This window comes from Numida meleagris, chromosome 4, assembly GCF_002078875.1.
Source record: "Numida meleagris isolate 19003 breed g44 Domestic line chromosome 4, NumMel1.0, whole genome shotgun sequence".
Classification (NCBI taxonomy): domain Eukaryota; kingdom Metazoa; phylum Chordata; class Aves; order Galliformes; family Numididae; genus Numida; species Numida meleagris.
Window position 1 is genome coordinate 24,082,727 of NC_034412.1, and position 18,322 is coordinate 24,101,048.

Consider the following 18,322-nt stretch of genomic DNA (forward strand, 5'->3'; position numbering starts at 1 on the left):
TAGCCACGAGGAACAAATAGCTCAAAGGTAATCAGTTAGAACGCAGAAGTAACAGTAATCTTTTGTTAATCTCAAAAGCTGCTCTTCCTCTTCTTCAGCAATGAGTCACCCTAAATGCCTAATTAATTAAACGGATTTGAAGAATAACAGATGAAAATTGTGGGGCAAAAATGGTTTGAATCAACCCAACAGAAACTTGTCACACACTTACTTCACCAAAAACTGAAGTTCTACTACCACCACAAAATCCACCAAACTATTCTCAGCTAAATTATTTAAAAAAGTATTTATTTCCATCATCAAATAGATGTATAATAGTTCTCAATTTAGTAAAAGAAAGGCTACTTAACAGCACTGTTAGGTCCCTCTGAAATTTCCTCATTATACAGTAGCGTAATTAAAGAGACTTACATGATTTTCCACTTCCATATATATATATACCACGTGAGGTACCTACTAATCAACTTTGGTCTCCTGAAATGAAAATGTATCCCTTTCTTTTAATAGTTGGCCATAAACTATTTTTCTTAACAGCTTTTGTGCAGAACTGCTTTTCCACATTACTTTGTTCATATACGTAAGGGATGCCAGTACAATAAACCAAGTGGCTTTCTTCTACTCAATATAGTATCCTCAATTTTCTTCTAGATATCTTAACTTCATTCCTTAATTTTACTGTTATCCACCTGCCTGAGCTCTGAAGTATTACTATGACTTCTGTTGCCAGAAGCAAATTACACCTATGTAAAACTCCAGTCTGTCGTCTCTGGAAGAATAACTGCCTTTAATGAAGACTACGTACTTTGCTAGTAGTTTAATGATTTTATTTCTAAATTGTTTTTATGACAAGGAGCATTCTCTGATCAGTTTGTGATTCACATGCCATTAGTTTACTTAAGGATCTCCTATTTGGAGATTCGTGATTCTTCTTTCCAAGCAATTTTTAGTACATCAGTTGATCATTTGTTTTTATTCCTTGAAATGGGACTGGTTCTGTATTTTGTTACATCTCTTTCCCTAACAGGATGATACCAAAACCTTTTGTAACAGGTGCTTTGTGGTCATCCAATTTACCACTTTGCACAGCTGCATAAGCAGAACCACAATTCAACCTCTGAAACAAAATTTTAATTTGTTTGAGCTGCAACATTTAAGTTACAAAATGTTCACAACTACCCAGGGAAAATCTTTAAGAACCATCACTTCACAACGTTATTAATTTTTTTAAACTACTATCACTCTTTAGTGGTAATTTAGTAAAGTATCACTTCTACCTCTTCCAAGGAACTACTTGCATTACTTAATGGTTCCATTCATACAGCTGCCTATATATTCCTCGTCCGGAGTCTGAGCTGGGAATAAACATGTCAGTAGCAAATGTATTCTTGGCATACTGAATTAGATCTGAAGCAGAATTTGTTTTAGAGGGTTAATTCTATAAGAATTTTGGATTCTGATCCTTTATAGAGTCTAACAAGAGGATATTTCAAATAATATTGTTGGCTATATCTACATACGGTCAACAAGAACATTACTGGCTGTATCTATATAACTACCTACAATACGCTTTCATTCCCAGAAGTTACTGCAATTTCCAGGCCCTTTTTCCATGATCACGTTTTTCTAAGACACAACAACTCACAAGCAATCTAGATTCACTTCAATAATAAATAAACAACAGGGATTCTGATAAATCTGATGACTACCTGAAAGGTATTTCAAAAGATGATGTCATGACTTTGTAGGGATTTGTTTCCGCAACAGCTGGTACCTATTAAACTCAGCAGGCTGTTCCTGGGAGAAAAGATTTCTCATCAAAGGTGTTTTAACTTTGTAACTCCCAAATTCAAGCCTTTATGAAACCAAGTAGTTCCAAATTGAAATGCTACAGATGGTGAGTATGAATATCAGTTATTCTAAGCTAGAATTTAACCTAATGGCATTAACTGAAAGAGGGGACAAACATTTCTACTAATGTGCCCACTTCTCACTCAATGGCAAGTTATCCAAGAACTGGGATCACCTTTGCTTCTTTAAGCAAAGGCACAGAGTGCTGGAAAGGTTGCTCCTCAGTGATCCTGCAAGAGTTGACCATACTTTTGTTCAATGCCCTTTTCTATTCTCCCAGGTATCCCCAAAACTTGCACTATGCCTCTTGCTTGAGGCAAAAAAGGACAAGACAACATGGAAGTAAAGGACATACATAACAGTGTTCCTGTAATAGATTTGACCCTTCTCACAACAGAATGTCACAACTACCAGTTAAAAGGAGGTGGAAAGGTTAAGGCTCAGCTGGTCATGATTCAGGTTAAAGACGACTGAGAGAGTAGATTGATGTAAAGAGCTAACAGAGTATACACTATTAAAAAATAATTACTGAAGTCTATAGTTTCCTTAACGCAAGAGAGAGAGAATCACAATTACAGTGTTACCTGAGAGAACTCATTTTTTGAACTTAATTCCTACCCTCTGTCTGCAGTCAGACTCCAGCTTCAGCAGAAAGCATACATTTGGAAAGACAAGAGATGTGAGAAGCCTCTGTATTTGACATCTGTTAAGAAAACACTGAGATCTAGTGGTATTTGATGGCTTTTTATAATTAGTTTCTGTCTTAACAGAAAGTACTTCTGAAGTCATTAAAAAAAAACAAACCCTAGCAAACATGTTAAAAGCACTGGTGAAGATGAACTCATATGCAGGCATAATTCGCTCATATGTCTTAGAGGAGTACTGTCAAAAACCAACCACTCGCTGATCTGGCTTTTTGTTTTTTTTTTAAATCTGCTTACGACATAGGGGTTCCTCCTATAAAAAAAACTGTATGACACAGAGAACAAACAAAGCATAGAGAAAATTATACAGACCTGATCAGTAAGACAACAACTATTCTGAATCCCTAACATCAAGAGGTATTTATTGGTCTTCTCTTTAAAAGCAGCTGTAGCACTGAAGCATCATCATTTATCTGCGAGACTTCTCACAGTGACTTCATAATCACATGATAACTACAATTTTCCAGGTTGATATGTGTGTAATTAAATGAATATAGTAGAAGTCAAGTGGTAACATTACAAAGCCTTGTACAATTTATCCTCAGTGAGCACTACCAAAAATGTTACATGCTATTAATTTAATAAGTGGTACACAAGGGCAGAACATAAACTGTGTTCCACACTTACAAGGAGCACTTCCATCTTCAGCAGAGATCTGAACATAGGATACAGCACTGGCAGTGCAGAACTTGCTCTTTTACTGCAACCACAAAGGTAATTTGTCCTTCCCTATGTCTGTATGTTGTATGTCTGACTGCTCTAAAATATTCCAGTACTGAAAGTCCTGTCAGTTAATTGAATAAATTTGTTTTAAATAATCTGAAAATTTAAATTAATTCACATAAATAAATCAGCTAATATCTGATTTTAAGCCAACTTATTTTTGGTTTGTCATTGTACTTGATATAGGAAGAGTTAAACATATTCATGAGAAAATAATATATTTTAAAAAAAGAAGCTTAGTTTAAATTACTGCTGCTTCTATTACCAATTTCTAGGGTGAAATCCTGGACTGAAGTCAGACCTCAAACCAATAGGTATTCCACTGAGTGATTTTGAAACCACAGGCCCCTCATTCACACCTCTGTACTGCACACTCAGCAGATTTGTGCAGTTTTTTCCCACTAGTTTCTGAAAGCAGGATGTACTTTTGGGGAAAAAGAGGACACCAGCTCACAGGTATTTATCAAAACATGATGTAATACTTCAGACCTTTTTCATACTTTCCCAATTGAATTATTTTACTTTTAATTTTTCAAGGCTTCCCATCCCCCAAAACACAGGGAAATGCAAAGCTTAAACAAAACCAGAGTTGTGCAGCTATTCTTCCCACAGCCAAAGAAATTTTGAAGAGCTAAAGAACATAAAAAATAGTGAAGAAATAGAACATGAGATGAAAAGTACAGATACCATTCTGCAGAAAAAACGAAGAAAGATGGAAAACCCTTATGAACTAAAAGTCACCAACAGTAAAACTAAGGCTTGAGCTTCAAGAAATTCAACAAAAATCAGCCATTTGCAAATTTTCACACACAATAAAAAACATATCTAGACATAACCATATTACCTGTCAAGTGTTTTATACAAACATTTTAACCTTACCTATCTTCATTTAAGAAATGAACTGATGAGAGATTTAATGCAGCTCTGGTAATCTGATCTACTTTCTACCCTAGCCAGGTTTATAATTTGCATCTTATTTTCACTTTGAATTTTCTAAGCTTTCATTTCATGATAAACACACTGTAAAAATGACCCTGAGGCTCAGAATCAAGAAGTATGAACTTCAGATCTGGTTTATCTACAGTACACGTAAAATTAAAAAGAAAATGAAGTCACTTCCATTCTTCAGTCCTACCTGCCTATTCTTGAACGCGGTTAGCAGAATCTTTTTAATGCCTAATGTAGGTATTGGGGGTGTATTTTTATTTCTGTATACTACGCATAGAAAATATTTTATAAAACCTTGACATCACCAGGACTTAAATCATATGCAGGTAAGTGTATATTCTTGATGTGCACTACTCCTTTACTTCGCAACTTCTTCTCTATACTCACACACTAAAAAGGGATTTTACTAAAATAATTAAAAAAAAAAAGCAAGCATATTTTACACTCTTAATAAAAATGCAAACTCCAACATAATAAATAACCTTATTTCTCATATTTTAAATATCTTAGTTACATTTAGGACATTAATTTCTTAATAATACATGAATGACAAAAGAGAGAAGGTGTTTTAACACATGCCAAAGCCAGTAAGGTTTCCCACAAACAATTCTGCAGTTCCTTATGCAAAGACCATTTGTAGGAAATTATGGTTAATATTCAGTCTTCTTTCAATGCTCAATTATGTCCATCCGTAAGAGCATTATTATTCCACTGATCACAAAATAAAATTCTGTGCAAGTAAGTAAGTGATAAATGACCGATTCTTTTTAAACCAAAACATTATTCTACTTACAACAACATATCCCTATTAAAACATTATTAATCAAAGAAATGTTACTATTTCCTGGCTAATTTCCTCTCTGAAATCCTGCCCAAGAGCAAAGCAAGCAGTTGTTTCTTCATTTGTTTTGCCAGATTATACAATGGACACATCACAGTGATTCTTCCTGTTCTTAGCCTAAATATCCTCTGATGAAACATAAATCTATTAGGTTGCTCCATGCCCTTAATGGAACATTAGCACAGAACATTAATAAAAATCAAAATGAGCATACACCTTGGACTCACACAGGCTAGCTCCTAAATCCCGCACTTGTTGGTTCAGTTTTTACCATTCAATCACAGAGTTTTTCAGAGCATCTTACAGGAATGTGTGAGGAACAACTAGAGGGGAAAAGCTCCAAGCAAAAGGGTGCGGACCTCTAAATGCCTGATTCACAAGAAAAACACCAGCAATAAACATCCTGCTGTGCACAAAGTTCTTACACAGATTCCTGCTTACTTGTAATTACAAAAAGGCAGCCCTAAAACCCACTAGCAGTCAGGGCTGACAGGTGGCAGTATGAACGTTTTTCATTAACATCTGATTCCACAAAAAAGAGCTAAATGAAGATTTTAAGGGGGGAAATAAGACATGAGAAACTTCATAAAGAGGAAATCCACTAATTTCCTTGACCTACTCCTAAAATCAACTTCAGTGTGCAACATCACACAACTTTTTCTAAGGGAGAGCCCCTTAAAATCCAGACAAGGCTGTCACATGAAGAAATTAACAGTGAGGGCGTTTCATCAGTTTTGTTCCTTCAGTAACTAATGTCTAAAAGCTGTTCAACACTGGGTAAGGCTAGCAGAGGACGCAATGCTGAAATCACTTTGTAAAATCCTCTCCAGAATTTACAGGTTTCTGGCTTACCTATCAGAAAAGATACGAGAGGAAGGGAGAGAGCGAATGGTAGTAATTTTACTATGTATTTGAAAGTAGTCAAGAGGTTCTCCCCTTCAAAACATTAGTGACCTTTTTACCTTCAAAAGAAAGCTTCTTTTCTTACATGAACTTGATAGGTCAGTTTGTCCTTCACAGCTTAAGAGGTGGTTTCAGCCACTAATTGCTTCTGGTTAGGAAAATATATATATTTATTCCGTAAGCATGGCTCTCAACCTTTAAAATCCAGAAAGGTCTGAGTGCTTATGGGGTTTTCTGTTTGCTTTGTATCAATAACAGAAGGCAAAAGCAGACAGCAATGCAGATACGCAAATCAGCTCTAAATCCATCGAGCTCCAGAAATGGAAACAGCCTGGTTGTCATAGCAGCAGAACATGCTACCTGAGCTAATTACTCAGTCTGAGAGGCAGAGCTAATTAGCCCAGAAGCAGCATCACACTGACACAGATCCTTCTGGGACCTGGCTTCACATACTGCTGATTAGACATTTCAGCTCACTTGCAGCTAGCACAAAAGAAAAAAAATAGTTCCTTCAAATAAGAAAGCAATTGAAAAGAGCTCTAGAATAAACACAGAAAACTAACACTGAGCAGCAACTCCACCGCAGAGAAGGATGGCTGTATCCACACTGCTACAGACCAAACTACAAAATCTGAAATGGAAAACTCAGTTGTATAACACCCATGTTAGGGATTGTGAATACTGTGGAAAATAAATATTAACAAACAAATAAATCTTTTCTCTAGGACTAGAAACAGCATTTATTTAAGATTTTTTCCAAAAGCAAAAGCTTTTTTAAAACTGAACACTAACTTTTTCATCTTCCCTCTAGAAAATAAAAAGCATTTCAAAACGGTAGGAAACAAGAAAATATATTTATCAATTTGCCAGTCCTTGTCAGCCATTCTTCTTTCACAGAAATAGCATGAAATATCACAAAGAAGACTGTATCAACAAAGTGTCAAAGGCAGTGATTTTTATTGGAATTCTTAAAGAGAGTGAGATAAAGGAAAACTTGAGAAACTGTTTTCATTTCTTTGTAATCAAATTCAGCAAAAGCAATAAACATAAACGTTGAGTGGGAAAACTAGTGGGAAATCGGTGTAAAAACTGACTTTAGCCTGTTTGAAAATCCAGTTATTGAATGGAGATGCTTTTGCTAGCTTAACAGGACAACCATTTCGTTCATACTCAATCATCTTTAAAATACAAGAAAGATTACTGAAGTCATACTGAAAATAATTCTCTCATGTTTTAATTGTCATTATTGCACAAACCCGAACACATTAGACAGAGAGTAACTGATTAAATACTCAAAAGTGCTGACAAAGGATAAATAGACACTTGAATATTTGGTTAATATTTATTGAAAGTTACACAGATCTTGCACGTTAGCCTGCAAAATACATAACATTTTCCATTTTAAAATAATTTAAGTAACGTGACTGCTTATTCCTATTTACAAGAGGTCACTTCTCAGTTCAGGAAAATCTCTAAGCAAAACTGTAGGATGCCAAAACTCATTCAAGAGTATGTGCTGCCCAACAGAATGGAATAAATATGAAAAATCACTATTTCTCTAACTATAAATATTTTTGTCAGGTTCAATACTGTTGCTAAATAAAGCAATTAAGTTTGGTACCTAAACAATCTCTAATTAAAATTAGAACAGGAACATACTCTTCACCTATTTACAGCTTTTGAAATAAACATCAAGCTAAGAGTATTTTACATATATTCAGATACCAACTATTACTATTTGTTAAACTCAGAGTCACTTTCAAAACTCCCCTGAGGGGCCTCCTCCCAGGTTAGTTGTTGCTCTCCTTCCTTCAAGTTAATACTCACAAAGTTAGATCTGTTAGCAGTTAGCATTTAGATCAGATTTATATTTTAGATTAGAAACTAAAATGTCATATAATAAGAGCATGTATTCTTCCAATAAAAAGGAAACTCTGGTCTTCCTCACACAAACACAGAAAATGGCCAGATTTCCATACCTCATTTTCTTTAAGGGTGGCTTATTACACATCTTACCTGAAGTGGCCTATCAAGGAAATCCACTGTCTTGTGGCAAAGCTTTTACTTTTTGCAGTGGGCACACAGGCTTACACAATGAGAGTGGGAAAAAGCAGAGCTGGGAATGAGAAGAACACAGAGCTGTTTTCCAGGGTTTTAACCCTTTTAACAGCTGTGACCGTACCCACTGCAAAAACTCCAGCACAGAAACAAATCCCTCCACCACACTATAAAGTCAAGGGACAAGTCATTTTTGCCTCCTTCTTCCTGCACTTGCTGTTTGAAACCAGAGGGCCACTAAAGCAAACTCAGCAGAGAGATATCCCTGCGAGTGCAAAACAGAATACTGAAAACTGATAAAAAGTCACCATAAATCCATCAAACAAACAAAAATATAAAACCCAACAACAGCATAAAAATTAAATGACATCAGCCACTTGAAGTGCTGTGCTTCACAGCCAATAATGGATAGCTTTTCTGGGAAGCAACTGCTCTAATTGCAGCTGGTTGGCAGCGGGCATTCAGCCTGTATCAGTCAGTATCAAGATGTTTAAAAAATATGATTCTTCTGAGATTTTAAGTGCTGCTTTCTCTAATAAGGAAATGCAGGAAATAGGGAAGAGCAGCCAAGGGATTGAAGGTATAGAAGTTAGGTCTTTTTCCACATACACGTTTAAAAGTGGGTGGTAAAAAAAAAAATAAAAAGCAAACAGAATCCATCCACTTTCACGTAAGCTGCCAAACAAGTCCAGAAAATATTTTAGGCAATCTGTGCGAAGAGCACAGCCACAGGCTGGTAACCTCAACCCCACGCCTCAGTCCTTCCAAAGCTCCTGTCTTTCCTCCCATCCATAAATAAGTTTCTTTTGTTAAGCTACAAAAAAGGTTTGCTGAAGCTATTGTTGGCTTACATTTCTTTCTCTGTGATGCTTTTAACTTTACTTGGGCTTCTCCTTACACTTAAGAAGGAAGAAAATGGACTTCTGACTACATCATTGGATGGTCTGAAAGTATATTTACATGTCAGTTACAAAATGAAGGAAAAGCATTTTTGAATTACAGGTTATTTTCAATAATACTCAACACAAATAATATGAAGCATTATTAAACAATTAATAGTTTGGTTCTGGGGGCTACAGACAGTGGAGTTTTGTCTTTCACTCTTTTCAAGGTTGAATTAACTGTAAAATGACAATACATGAAAAATTCATTAGAAAGCACACTGTAGCAAGAGAATACTAGAAAGAGCAGCCCGTGCTAGATAAATGGAGACTGATTAAATAGGGTATAGAAGACTATCCACTGCCTGCTGACTTGATACAGAATTACAGAAGAAGAAATAAGATTGGTGCTTCATGGGAAAAAAAAACAACAAAAAACCAAAAAGCCAAGAACAACTTCTTTCTTCCTAATCGAAGGCAACCAAAGCCCGACTCCCTCCTCTTCAGTTAAAAAAAAGTCTTATTTTCCTACAGAAAGAAAAAAAAGGCAGTTGAAGTATAGTTACACCTACTAATTCTTGTAATAAAAAAATTAGGAAGAAAGAGAAAGGGGAAGTAAAGATACGCCTACCTTCATTAACACATCTTTTGTCTCCTTTTGCTGACGAGCAGAGTGTCTTGGTGAGGATTTGTACACTTTAGGATGATGACAGGAAAGTGAGAAAAAGAAAGAGTATGCCCTTGACAAACAAGCTTTAATGAAATTATTCCTAAATGCAGACAATATTTCTGTATAAACCATGCATACACGGAATACCTCCACGTGCTGCCCACAACTGTATCAGCATTTTCACTAATACACACTTGTATGACTGTCAGATTAATTCTATACAACTTGTTTCCAACGTTCTGTACCTCGACATCCTGAACACTGGATAAAGAAGTTGATTAAATCCAGAAGTGCTATGTCCCTGTCTTGTTTATATGATTCAATCCAGTCGTCCACCACAGACTGTCAAGAAAAAAAGAATACTTATCAGACACTCTTAAAAAGCATTTTATTAAAGGCAAATCATTTATTCTTTTCAGAATATAGTTTCATAACTGAGAATTTTACATAACTATATGTGTGTACAAATGAAGAAATCTATACACCTTCTCTCAGGGTGGAGACAGAACAAATATTGTTAGAGAACAGAACTATATGCACTGTTTTCTGTATTATAATCATATAAAACACAGATTCAAATTACTTTAATTCCTCAAAACTCTACTTGCAGTATTTATCCAGTTTCACACTTGTGTTAAAAATACAAATACTATGATTACATACAGAATGACCAACGTACACGCTCTGAAAACTAATGAGTAGAAATCATTCGGGGATAAAAACTGAATTTACACTGCATAATGAACATCTCAACATTTACAAAGGTCTAAATATTCTATCAATCATTCAGAAACACCGTACGTAGTTCAAGAAGACAGAATGAAATGAAGAATATTTTGTAAACAAAAACAATATACAGAAGTTGGTCTTATAGCGTTTGGAAGTCAGTAAGTCACCTGAGTCACAGTATACAAAGCGGAGTCGGTTTCAAACCGCACTCGGAACTATATATAGTCAGGAGATGTTTTTATAATCACTGATAAGCAGGCACAGCACGCAGTCATTATTATGAATAATAGCAGGGAAGAGGACAGAAAGCACGCAGGTGTCAAAGTTTGTCATTTGTCATGTATTATCTCTGGGGACATAGTGCTTCAGTGGCTTGATGAAAACATCCAATAAATGAATTTTGCCAGTCAACATAAAAGTGCAATCACATCACTGGAAAGAGTTAATGGCAGATATACATCAGCTGAAATGAATGGAGAGACATAGAATGAATGGCAAAGCCTATAGCTGCTTCCCATACACTTTGCTCTACAGTTCTGACTACAGAACTAACAGTGCTGGGGAGACTGCTGATTTTTAAACCTCCCAGTGTCACTAAAATGAAGCAATGGGGAAGAACCAAACACAGGAACCGTGGAAATAATTTTAAAACTACTGTAAAAAAGCCAGAGGGTTGTGTGAGGTCCATCTTCAGCAATACAAGTATGACTTCCTTCCACAACACTGATACACAGTATTATTAAAACTCTCTATTCTGACTTCCTCAATTACATAAACAAGGACTGCAGTGAATTGTACATGTTTAATGTAACTATGTTATGATACTAGGTTTAACACATTTCATTAGGAAGAAGAGAAATCCTTACTGCTCCATACATGAGGTAGCATTCATCAGGAGAAGCTTGATTAGGCTTTTGGAGCATACCTGAGAAATGGATTATTTTATTTTGGAGTTTGGGCTTATAATACGTTTCTATAAAAGATTTTTAAAATCTTAACCCCTCTCAAATCAGCCTCTCAACTGAGCTGGAAAAAGAATAAACAGAAGTACAGGAGAACTGGAAGACATAAAGATAGATCCTAAAAATTCCTCTGCAATTTCCAGCCCATCCAATTGAAAGGCCTCCCAATTGCTGGTGGGACAGCAACAAGAAGAGGAAAGCAGCAGAAAACAGCTGTCTACGTACTTGCAACGACAGCATCTGCAAAATTATCCATCTTTAACACAGATCACTACACTCGTTCTTAACCCAAATGAGGATGAGACTATCAGCAGTTATTCAACAGACAGCAAATCTCTACACATTCAAATTGCCAGGAAACTAAGTTTTTATAGGTTTTGTCTACCAATACACTCACACATGCACAGTAGAAGAAGAAATCTGAAGAAACATTGCCTATCTGCTCCTCAAAAAGAAACAAAAAAGGAAAACTTAAATTAATCATGTAGAGAAACACAAAGCACTAGCACAGAACTATTCAGAATGCTTCACTATTATTTCACAATTAATTTGGACCTGTTCCTCTAAGTACCAATCATTTGCAGAATTCTCCCCAGCATGTAAAAGTAAATACAGTCAAATGTAAAATTTTTTTACTAAACCAAATATTGACAAAGCTTAATGACCAGCCTACTGGTGTACTAACAAAACATGTTTGAGCAGCATTATTAGTGTAACTGTCAGAACAACACGTAATTGCCAGCTTAAAAAAACAGCAGCTGGGCCGAGTCAGCCCACAGGCTCAGCTGCTCAGCAGCACTTCACGCAGGGAAAAAACTAACAATCCAGTAAGAACTTACTGATACTTCCAGTCACTCTCCCAGACCCTTAATCTACAGCTCAGAAGTTTCCTGCTCTGTGAATATTGTTCCACACAATTCATTTTTATTTTAAGGAATGTGTCTGTGAACTAGAAATTTTTGCCATCTACACCATTTTGTTGCAGTGTGTCTCAAGAGTTATTCACTCCAACTCTTTTTTGAGTAACTTCTGTTTTAAATTCACCAAGACCTAGTTCTACTTGATGCCACGTAATTCTTACAGCAGAAGAGAACACAAACCTCCAGCCCCTATTTACGTTTTCCATGTTTCCACCACATTCTCCACTTGCCAGCTCTCAGGCAGAAGAACTCTACTCAGTGCTATTGTGACTTACACAGAAGCACTTCCATATTTTTATCTTTGCTCTTAACATGTTCTGAAGTTTACTATCTTCCTCTTTCAGCCTGGGAAATCTCAGGTGTTTTTTATGTGTTAGTACCTAGTTCTCAGCCAGTGTCTGTGCACCACCCACAGCCCAATTCCACTAAAGCCTTCCCTGTAGAAGTAAGGCTGACGTGAAAGATTCCTTTCCACCTTCAATTTCGCTCCTGTTTCTTGCTATCACATTCTGCCCCTTCAGCTATAGCACTGTGCTACAAATTACACCAGTGAACCCATCTGGATTAAAAAAAAGGGATGCAGAGGGCGACTGGGAGGAAGATTTTCCCATTTTGATTCTACTTATTTCAAACAAGTTGTTTTGTTTGTTTGTAAATAGTACCTCAAAATTGTAGCATTAGTTCAACTCATTGACCCGCTTTTTTCTTTTTTCTTTTTTGTCTCTTCGTGTAAATACAATTAGTGAGGAATGTGCTATGGCCTTGAGGACTAAGCATCCACTCTGACCTACCTAGTACAGCACTTGCTGTGCTAAACCCAGAACCATGATGCAATTCAAAGAAGAACAGAGACGAGCAGAAGATCTCAAGTCCCACGGACCAGACTGGAAGCACTGCAGTCTCTAGCACCAGCAGTAGATAAAGAGAACAGTAAAATCAGACATAAGGCTTAGAGCAGGGAGAGCAGGCAAAGACTATTTCTGTACCACCTGGACCTACCAGAAGACTGACAGACTTAGCTAAAATTTTTAATGTTTGGGTACAATCTGCCCCACCTTACTTTATGTGCATAGCACACGTAGTCGAGGCCAGCCAGTCTTAACAGTGTGTATGCGTGCATTATACAATGGCTGCTCCAAAACCAATGCCTCCTATTTTATGAGGCTGGCCCATGACACCAGAGACAGATGTTGGTGGGATGGCAGCAGAGGCTGAACCTTCCCAACAATATTCTGTTACATCTTGTTGCCATGTGACAGATGGCACAGAGGGGCAGTCTGACAAATGATGTCTAACACAGAGGTGCAGATGAAGCAAAGATGTGTCACTGAATTCCTCCATGTAGAAAAAATAGCACACAGTGACATTCACTGACTCTTGCTGAACGTTTCTGGAGACCAAACAGTGGACGTAGCACAGTGAACGGTGGGCAGTGCGCATCAGCAGCGGCAACAACTGTCAACTCTGCTGGTACAGATTATTATGAACACAGCATGCAGCTCTTCTTCACTGCTGGCAAAAATACATTGCTGATGGTGGTGGTTATGTTGAAAAATAGTGTTTTGTAGGTGAGAATTTGCTCCATCAAATGGTGCTATGGTTGTCATTGTTGTAGTTTCCATGGAAATAAATAAGAGGCATTATTTTTGGAGCAACATGCAGATTTACACATATATCTATCTAGTTAATATTCAGTAGAATCAACAGTATAACTAGTCTGTCCAGAACAGGAATGCACTGTAAGGCAAGATTAACTCCTGCTTAAGGCTGCTCTAATGACACTAAGCAGTGACCCACTGACTGCCTGGCGAGATGCGGGTGACGAGGGGCACTCACCACCTGGCACCAGTACACAGCTACACAAACCATGCTCACTAATCCCTGAACATGAAGAGGGCAGGTATTACCAATGAATAGAAGTAACAGCCGCAGATCTACAAAATTCAACCCCTCGTGCACATTTGGCACACTTATTGGTAGGTTTTTGGTTTTTTTTTAGAGATTACAGTTTAAGGCAACAGGAGATAATGAAGCCAGACTACATATGCTACAACAGTTGGAACCTAATCAAACTGTTAACTTTTGATGTAACAGAAAAGAGCTATAAACCAGAAAACATTAGGATGCAAAAAAGAAAAAGATACATGTCAGACCCAAAATAGAGGCAAATACCAACTGAACCAAGAAAAAACAGCAGTAATCCAAAAAGCAGGGAAAGAGGTTGAATGAGAGAAAAAGAAATCAGGCAGACAACAGTGTAGCAGTGGGTGCAACAATGAATCACTGCCAGAAAAGGAATTTTTTTTTGCTAAACATGCATACAGGGAAAGACTATGAAAAACAAGGATTTCTTACTGACAGTCCACAGGTTAAAACCAACCCTTCCAGACAAATTTATCTCGTTACTATTCTCCTTCCAATGATCCCATATTCAAGGGTTTCTCAGACATAAGCAAGCAACAAACTACATTAACAATTCTCATAGCAGCAACCCATTTCCTGGCCCCGTCCCCATCATCAGTCCTAGACACAGAATTGATGTTGGAGTGAAGGCACTGGGGGAGGGAAGGCTCAGAGAGCTCTTCGGAAAGGAGGCAGCAGCAAGTCAGCTCCATCCACCAGAAGAATTCACCGCACAGTCTTGTTGCCTACTTCAGCAAAACACTCAGGAAAGGTTGCACAAATAGACTGCATGAGTTGTTCTGATGGTACCCATCTGCTGCCAGATGTTGTTACTTTCAGATGCAGTAGAGAGTGTTGATCTACCATATGGAAAAGGGCACCTAACAAGACAAATTCAGCACTCCTGGGAAGCATGAGATCTACAGTACAAGTGCTCCAGGTACAGGAAACCAATGCTTTTGAGATTCACCAAATCCAAAGAATGCGCTCAACAAAGGAAAGGTCCCAGACAGCGTTATGAAGGACAACAAATGAGAAAGTACATGAAAAACTCTCTAGCTTGTCTTTTTCATTACTAGATTGGAGTAAGCAATTACTCCAGTAATACCCACATGACCCCTTGCAGTTCTCTGCTCTAAGAAAGCAGCTGTATATGCATACACAGATACATATGTACATCCATATATATAAGCTATAGATATACATATATATACACAGATGCACCACATCTGAGTCAGTCACTGTAATGAGTCCATGCTACAGAAATGAATTTTTTCAGTATTTTTTTTTAAATTTAAAAATGCTTCTATTCTTTTGAGAATTGAGTAAAGAATCAAGATCCCCTGCAAATAACAGATGATATATTATGAATATGGGATCAATACAAAGATGTTAAAAATTCCATAACTGCTTTTCAGAGAATCTCACAGATAACTCTGCTTCAAAACCTGCCAGGTAGCATTGTTGGAAGACAAAATTTAACAAGGCTAGTAGGTAAGAAATTAGAAGCTTGAAGAAAGTTAAGGAAGTATCAAAACAGATCCACCATCTGAATAAATAACTCAAAATCAATCATGGAAACTTTACAGATATACTGATCTTCACATCTCTAAGTCTGCTGAAAGATATATCAGAATGCTTTTTATTACTGAAGAGAAACAGCAAGTTCAAATGCCAGTAAAAGAAAAAGTCTGAGGCAGTGAATGAAACAAATGAAACTCGTTATCTTATTACCTCCTGGAGGCTTTTCAGCTATGAATCAATTTCATATTCCTACAGTGCAATAACATTACAACACTCAGAAGCATTACATGCTGGAGGAACTGTAGGGACTAACTGCTGGTGATACTTTGCAAGCTCATGTAAATTAGCACAGTCTCTCTAAATATTAATGAAAGTTCATTTCATAAAGCTATTTCACAATTTAAATTAAGCAACAATTTGGCAGCAGTGCTACCAACAGAAAGCAAATACTATATCCAAAGAGGAAGCTCAAGTGTAAGATCTGAGTCTACTATACACTAAGGCAAATCAGTGATAAGGAACAATTAAATAATTTGGCATTTCATACAACTGATCATGGACACGCTTCACTTACACTGAATACAATGGACAAAATATGACTTGGGAATGGGTTCGCGGTGTGTTTATATTGAAGGTACAAAAAATAAAATGAAAGCATATAACGTGGCTTATTCTAAGGTCTTCTGCCAATGAACAGTTAATCAAATGAAATCCAAAGGTTACTGAAACAGAAAGCACAGTGAAATTATTTCAGTTATGTGTATAAAGAACAGCCTAAAGAAAAGATAAAAGCTAGAAAACACACCTTACAGGTGGTGAGAATAACTTAAAAGAACAGTGAAAATAAGAATATAGGGAAAGAAACTAGAAGTATAAAAGACTTTTAATGTTATACATAAAGTTCTTAAAGTAAACCAACATCTTTTTTCTTTTTTTTTTAAATAATGGAAGTCTTTTAGGGTCAAATTTTGTGAAGACTGATGTAATTACACGCAGTTACTAGGCAGAAGGTAGCACCTAGCATGTCAAAGTATGTGCAATTTAAGACCGTGTGTTAGACTTCCAGATGACTGATTGCATTCCTAATGGCAGACAGTAATGTACACCCACAGAAAGAACTAATGTAAGGTTAATAAAACAGAACTGTAGATCGAAAAGCTGCAATTTAGCCTTTTCCCGCTAAAGATGGTTATTTTAAATTAAGAGTTCATGCTTTGCTAACTGCTAGAGAACATTTTCCAACAAGCCAAAATGATTATTTTAAATCTTACTTTAATGTAACACTGATTCTTTTTTTCTATAAGCAAAGACAAGAAAATCTGCTTATGCAGTGTTTATTTATGTAGCTTTTTTTCCCTTGAAGCATAGAGAGTAAAGGAATAAAATCTTAAAATGGTTTATTCCCAATAAAACAAAGGGACTCACGCTCTCCACAGAGAGGCATCTGTGTTTGGCACTTTGCATATTTCTATGCAGAAGCATGGGCATGAACTATCATTATGTGGGGCAAGCACTCTAACACATTATATGGAAAATATCTGGAGAGACAAAAAAGAACTAGTAGCACAATCAAAAATTCCATTTCAACACCCTAAAAAGCTCTCTTGGGATACATAGCCTAAAACGCGTGTTGGCATATAATGGAGACACTTTTACTCTGAACCACAACTACTCAACACCAATGTATCTTCTATCAGCCGAGCACAAGAAGAGGGGTCAAATATTTCGAAAATCAACATTGAAATTGATGTTTGCAGTTCACTACAGACAAGGGTAAATGGCAGTGCACATAATATAATCTCAGCACAGATCTGTTTTTGTTTCGGTACCAAATGCCTTGTATGATTACTGATGATTATCTCTGGTTTTCCGGGAGAGGCACAAATCTCCTTTGTAAACATGAAAGCAAAATGCTTCCACACCTGGTTAGACCAACACAGAAGCATAAACTTTAATACTGCTAACTGGACATAACTGACCCATAAGAAATTTTCAGCTTGCAGCCTAAACAGAATGTGAGATGAGCACATGCTCTTCAGTGCTGGCTTAATGTTGGGGTCAGAGGCCAGTGCAGAAATGCCCATGAAACCTTCAGCTACAGGTCAGCCTGTGTACTGGGGGCTCAGCTGTGGTGGTGGTGGGTGGGCATTAATCCACGCCCTTCACTCCCACCAGTGTGAGCTCAGGCAGTTTAGCACATGGGAAATGATGACAGTCTTTTCTGTCCACAGAACTTTAGAGTGGGGAAATATACTGGATACATTTGCACACAACATTCAAGGTAAAGAAAAGATACAAATGACAAAAAGCAGAAAAGTGTCATATTTGCATAAGAAATAAAAACGTGTGCCTAAACAGCTCTATGAACAGTCTTAATGAATTAAAGGAATGTACCATCAGAAAACAGTAAGGTCATACTGCAACACATACAAAAAGAATTGCCAAATTCTGAAGCGATTAACCATACAAAAGGTTAAAAAACAAATTAAAATACCAACAATCCAGTACTAGGCTAATGTGGGTATCAAATTGATTTACAGAGTACAACCGAGACTTAATGTGATGGATACAGCTAACACTTCATAAAAGAGGCAAAGATCTACAGGCAAAGAGCAGCTCTGAAGTTATTCATACTTGAAAAACAAAATATTAACATAACTTCGTTTCCCTGGAAGAACCGAACAGTAGTAAGCACGCAATGAGAACCAA

The 18,322-nt window shown here is 36.9% G+C and overlaps 1 protein-coding gene across 6 annotated transcripts in view; it reads right to left on the reverse strand.

The window, feature by feature from the left end:
* STAG1 (stromal antigen 1) overlaps window positions 1-18,322 on the reverse strand; it is a 167,965-nt gene that overhangs the window by 95,059 nt on the left and 54,584 nt on the right. For all 6 annotated transcript variants that reach the window (XM_021394526.1, XM_021394524.1, XM_021394527.1 and 3 more), the window contains one exon: window positions 9,822-9,918. In XM_021394526.1, the coding sequence (XP_021250201.1) occupies window positions 9,822-9,918 (97 nt within the window). The remainder of the gene's footprint in view (window positions 1-9,821; window positions 9,919-18,322) is intronic.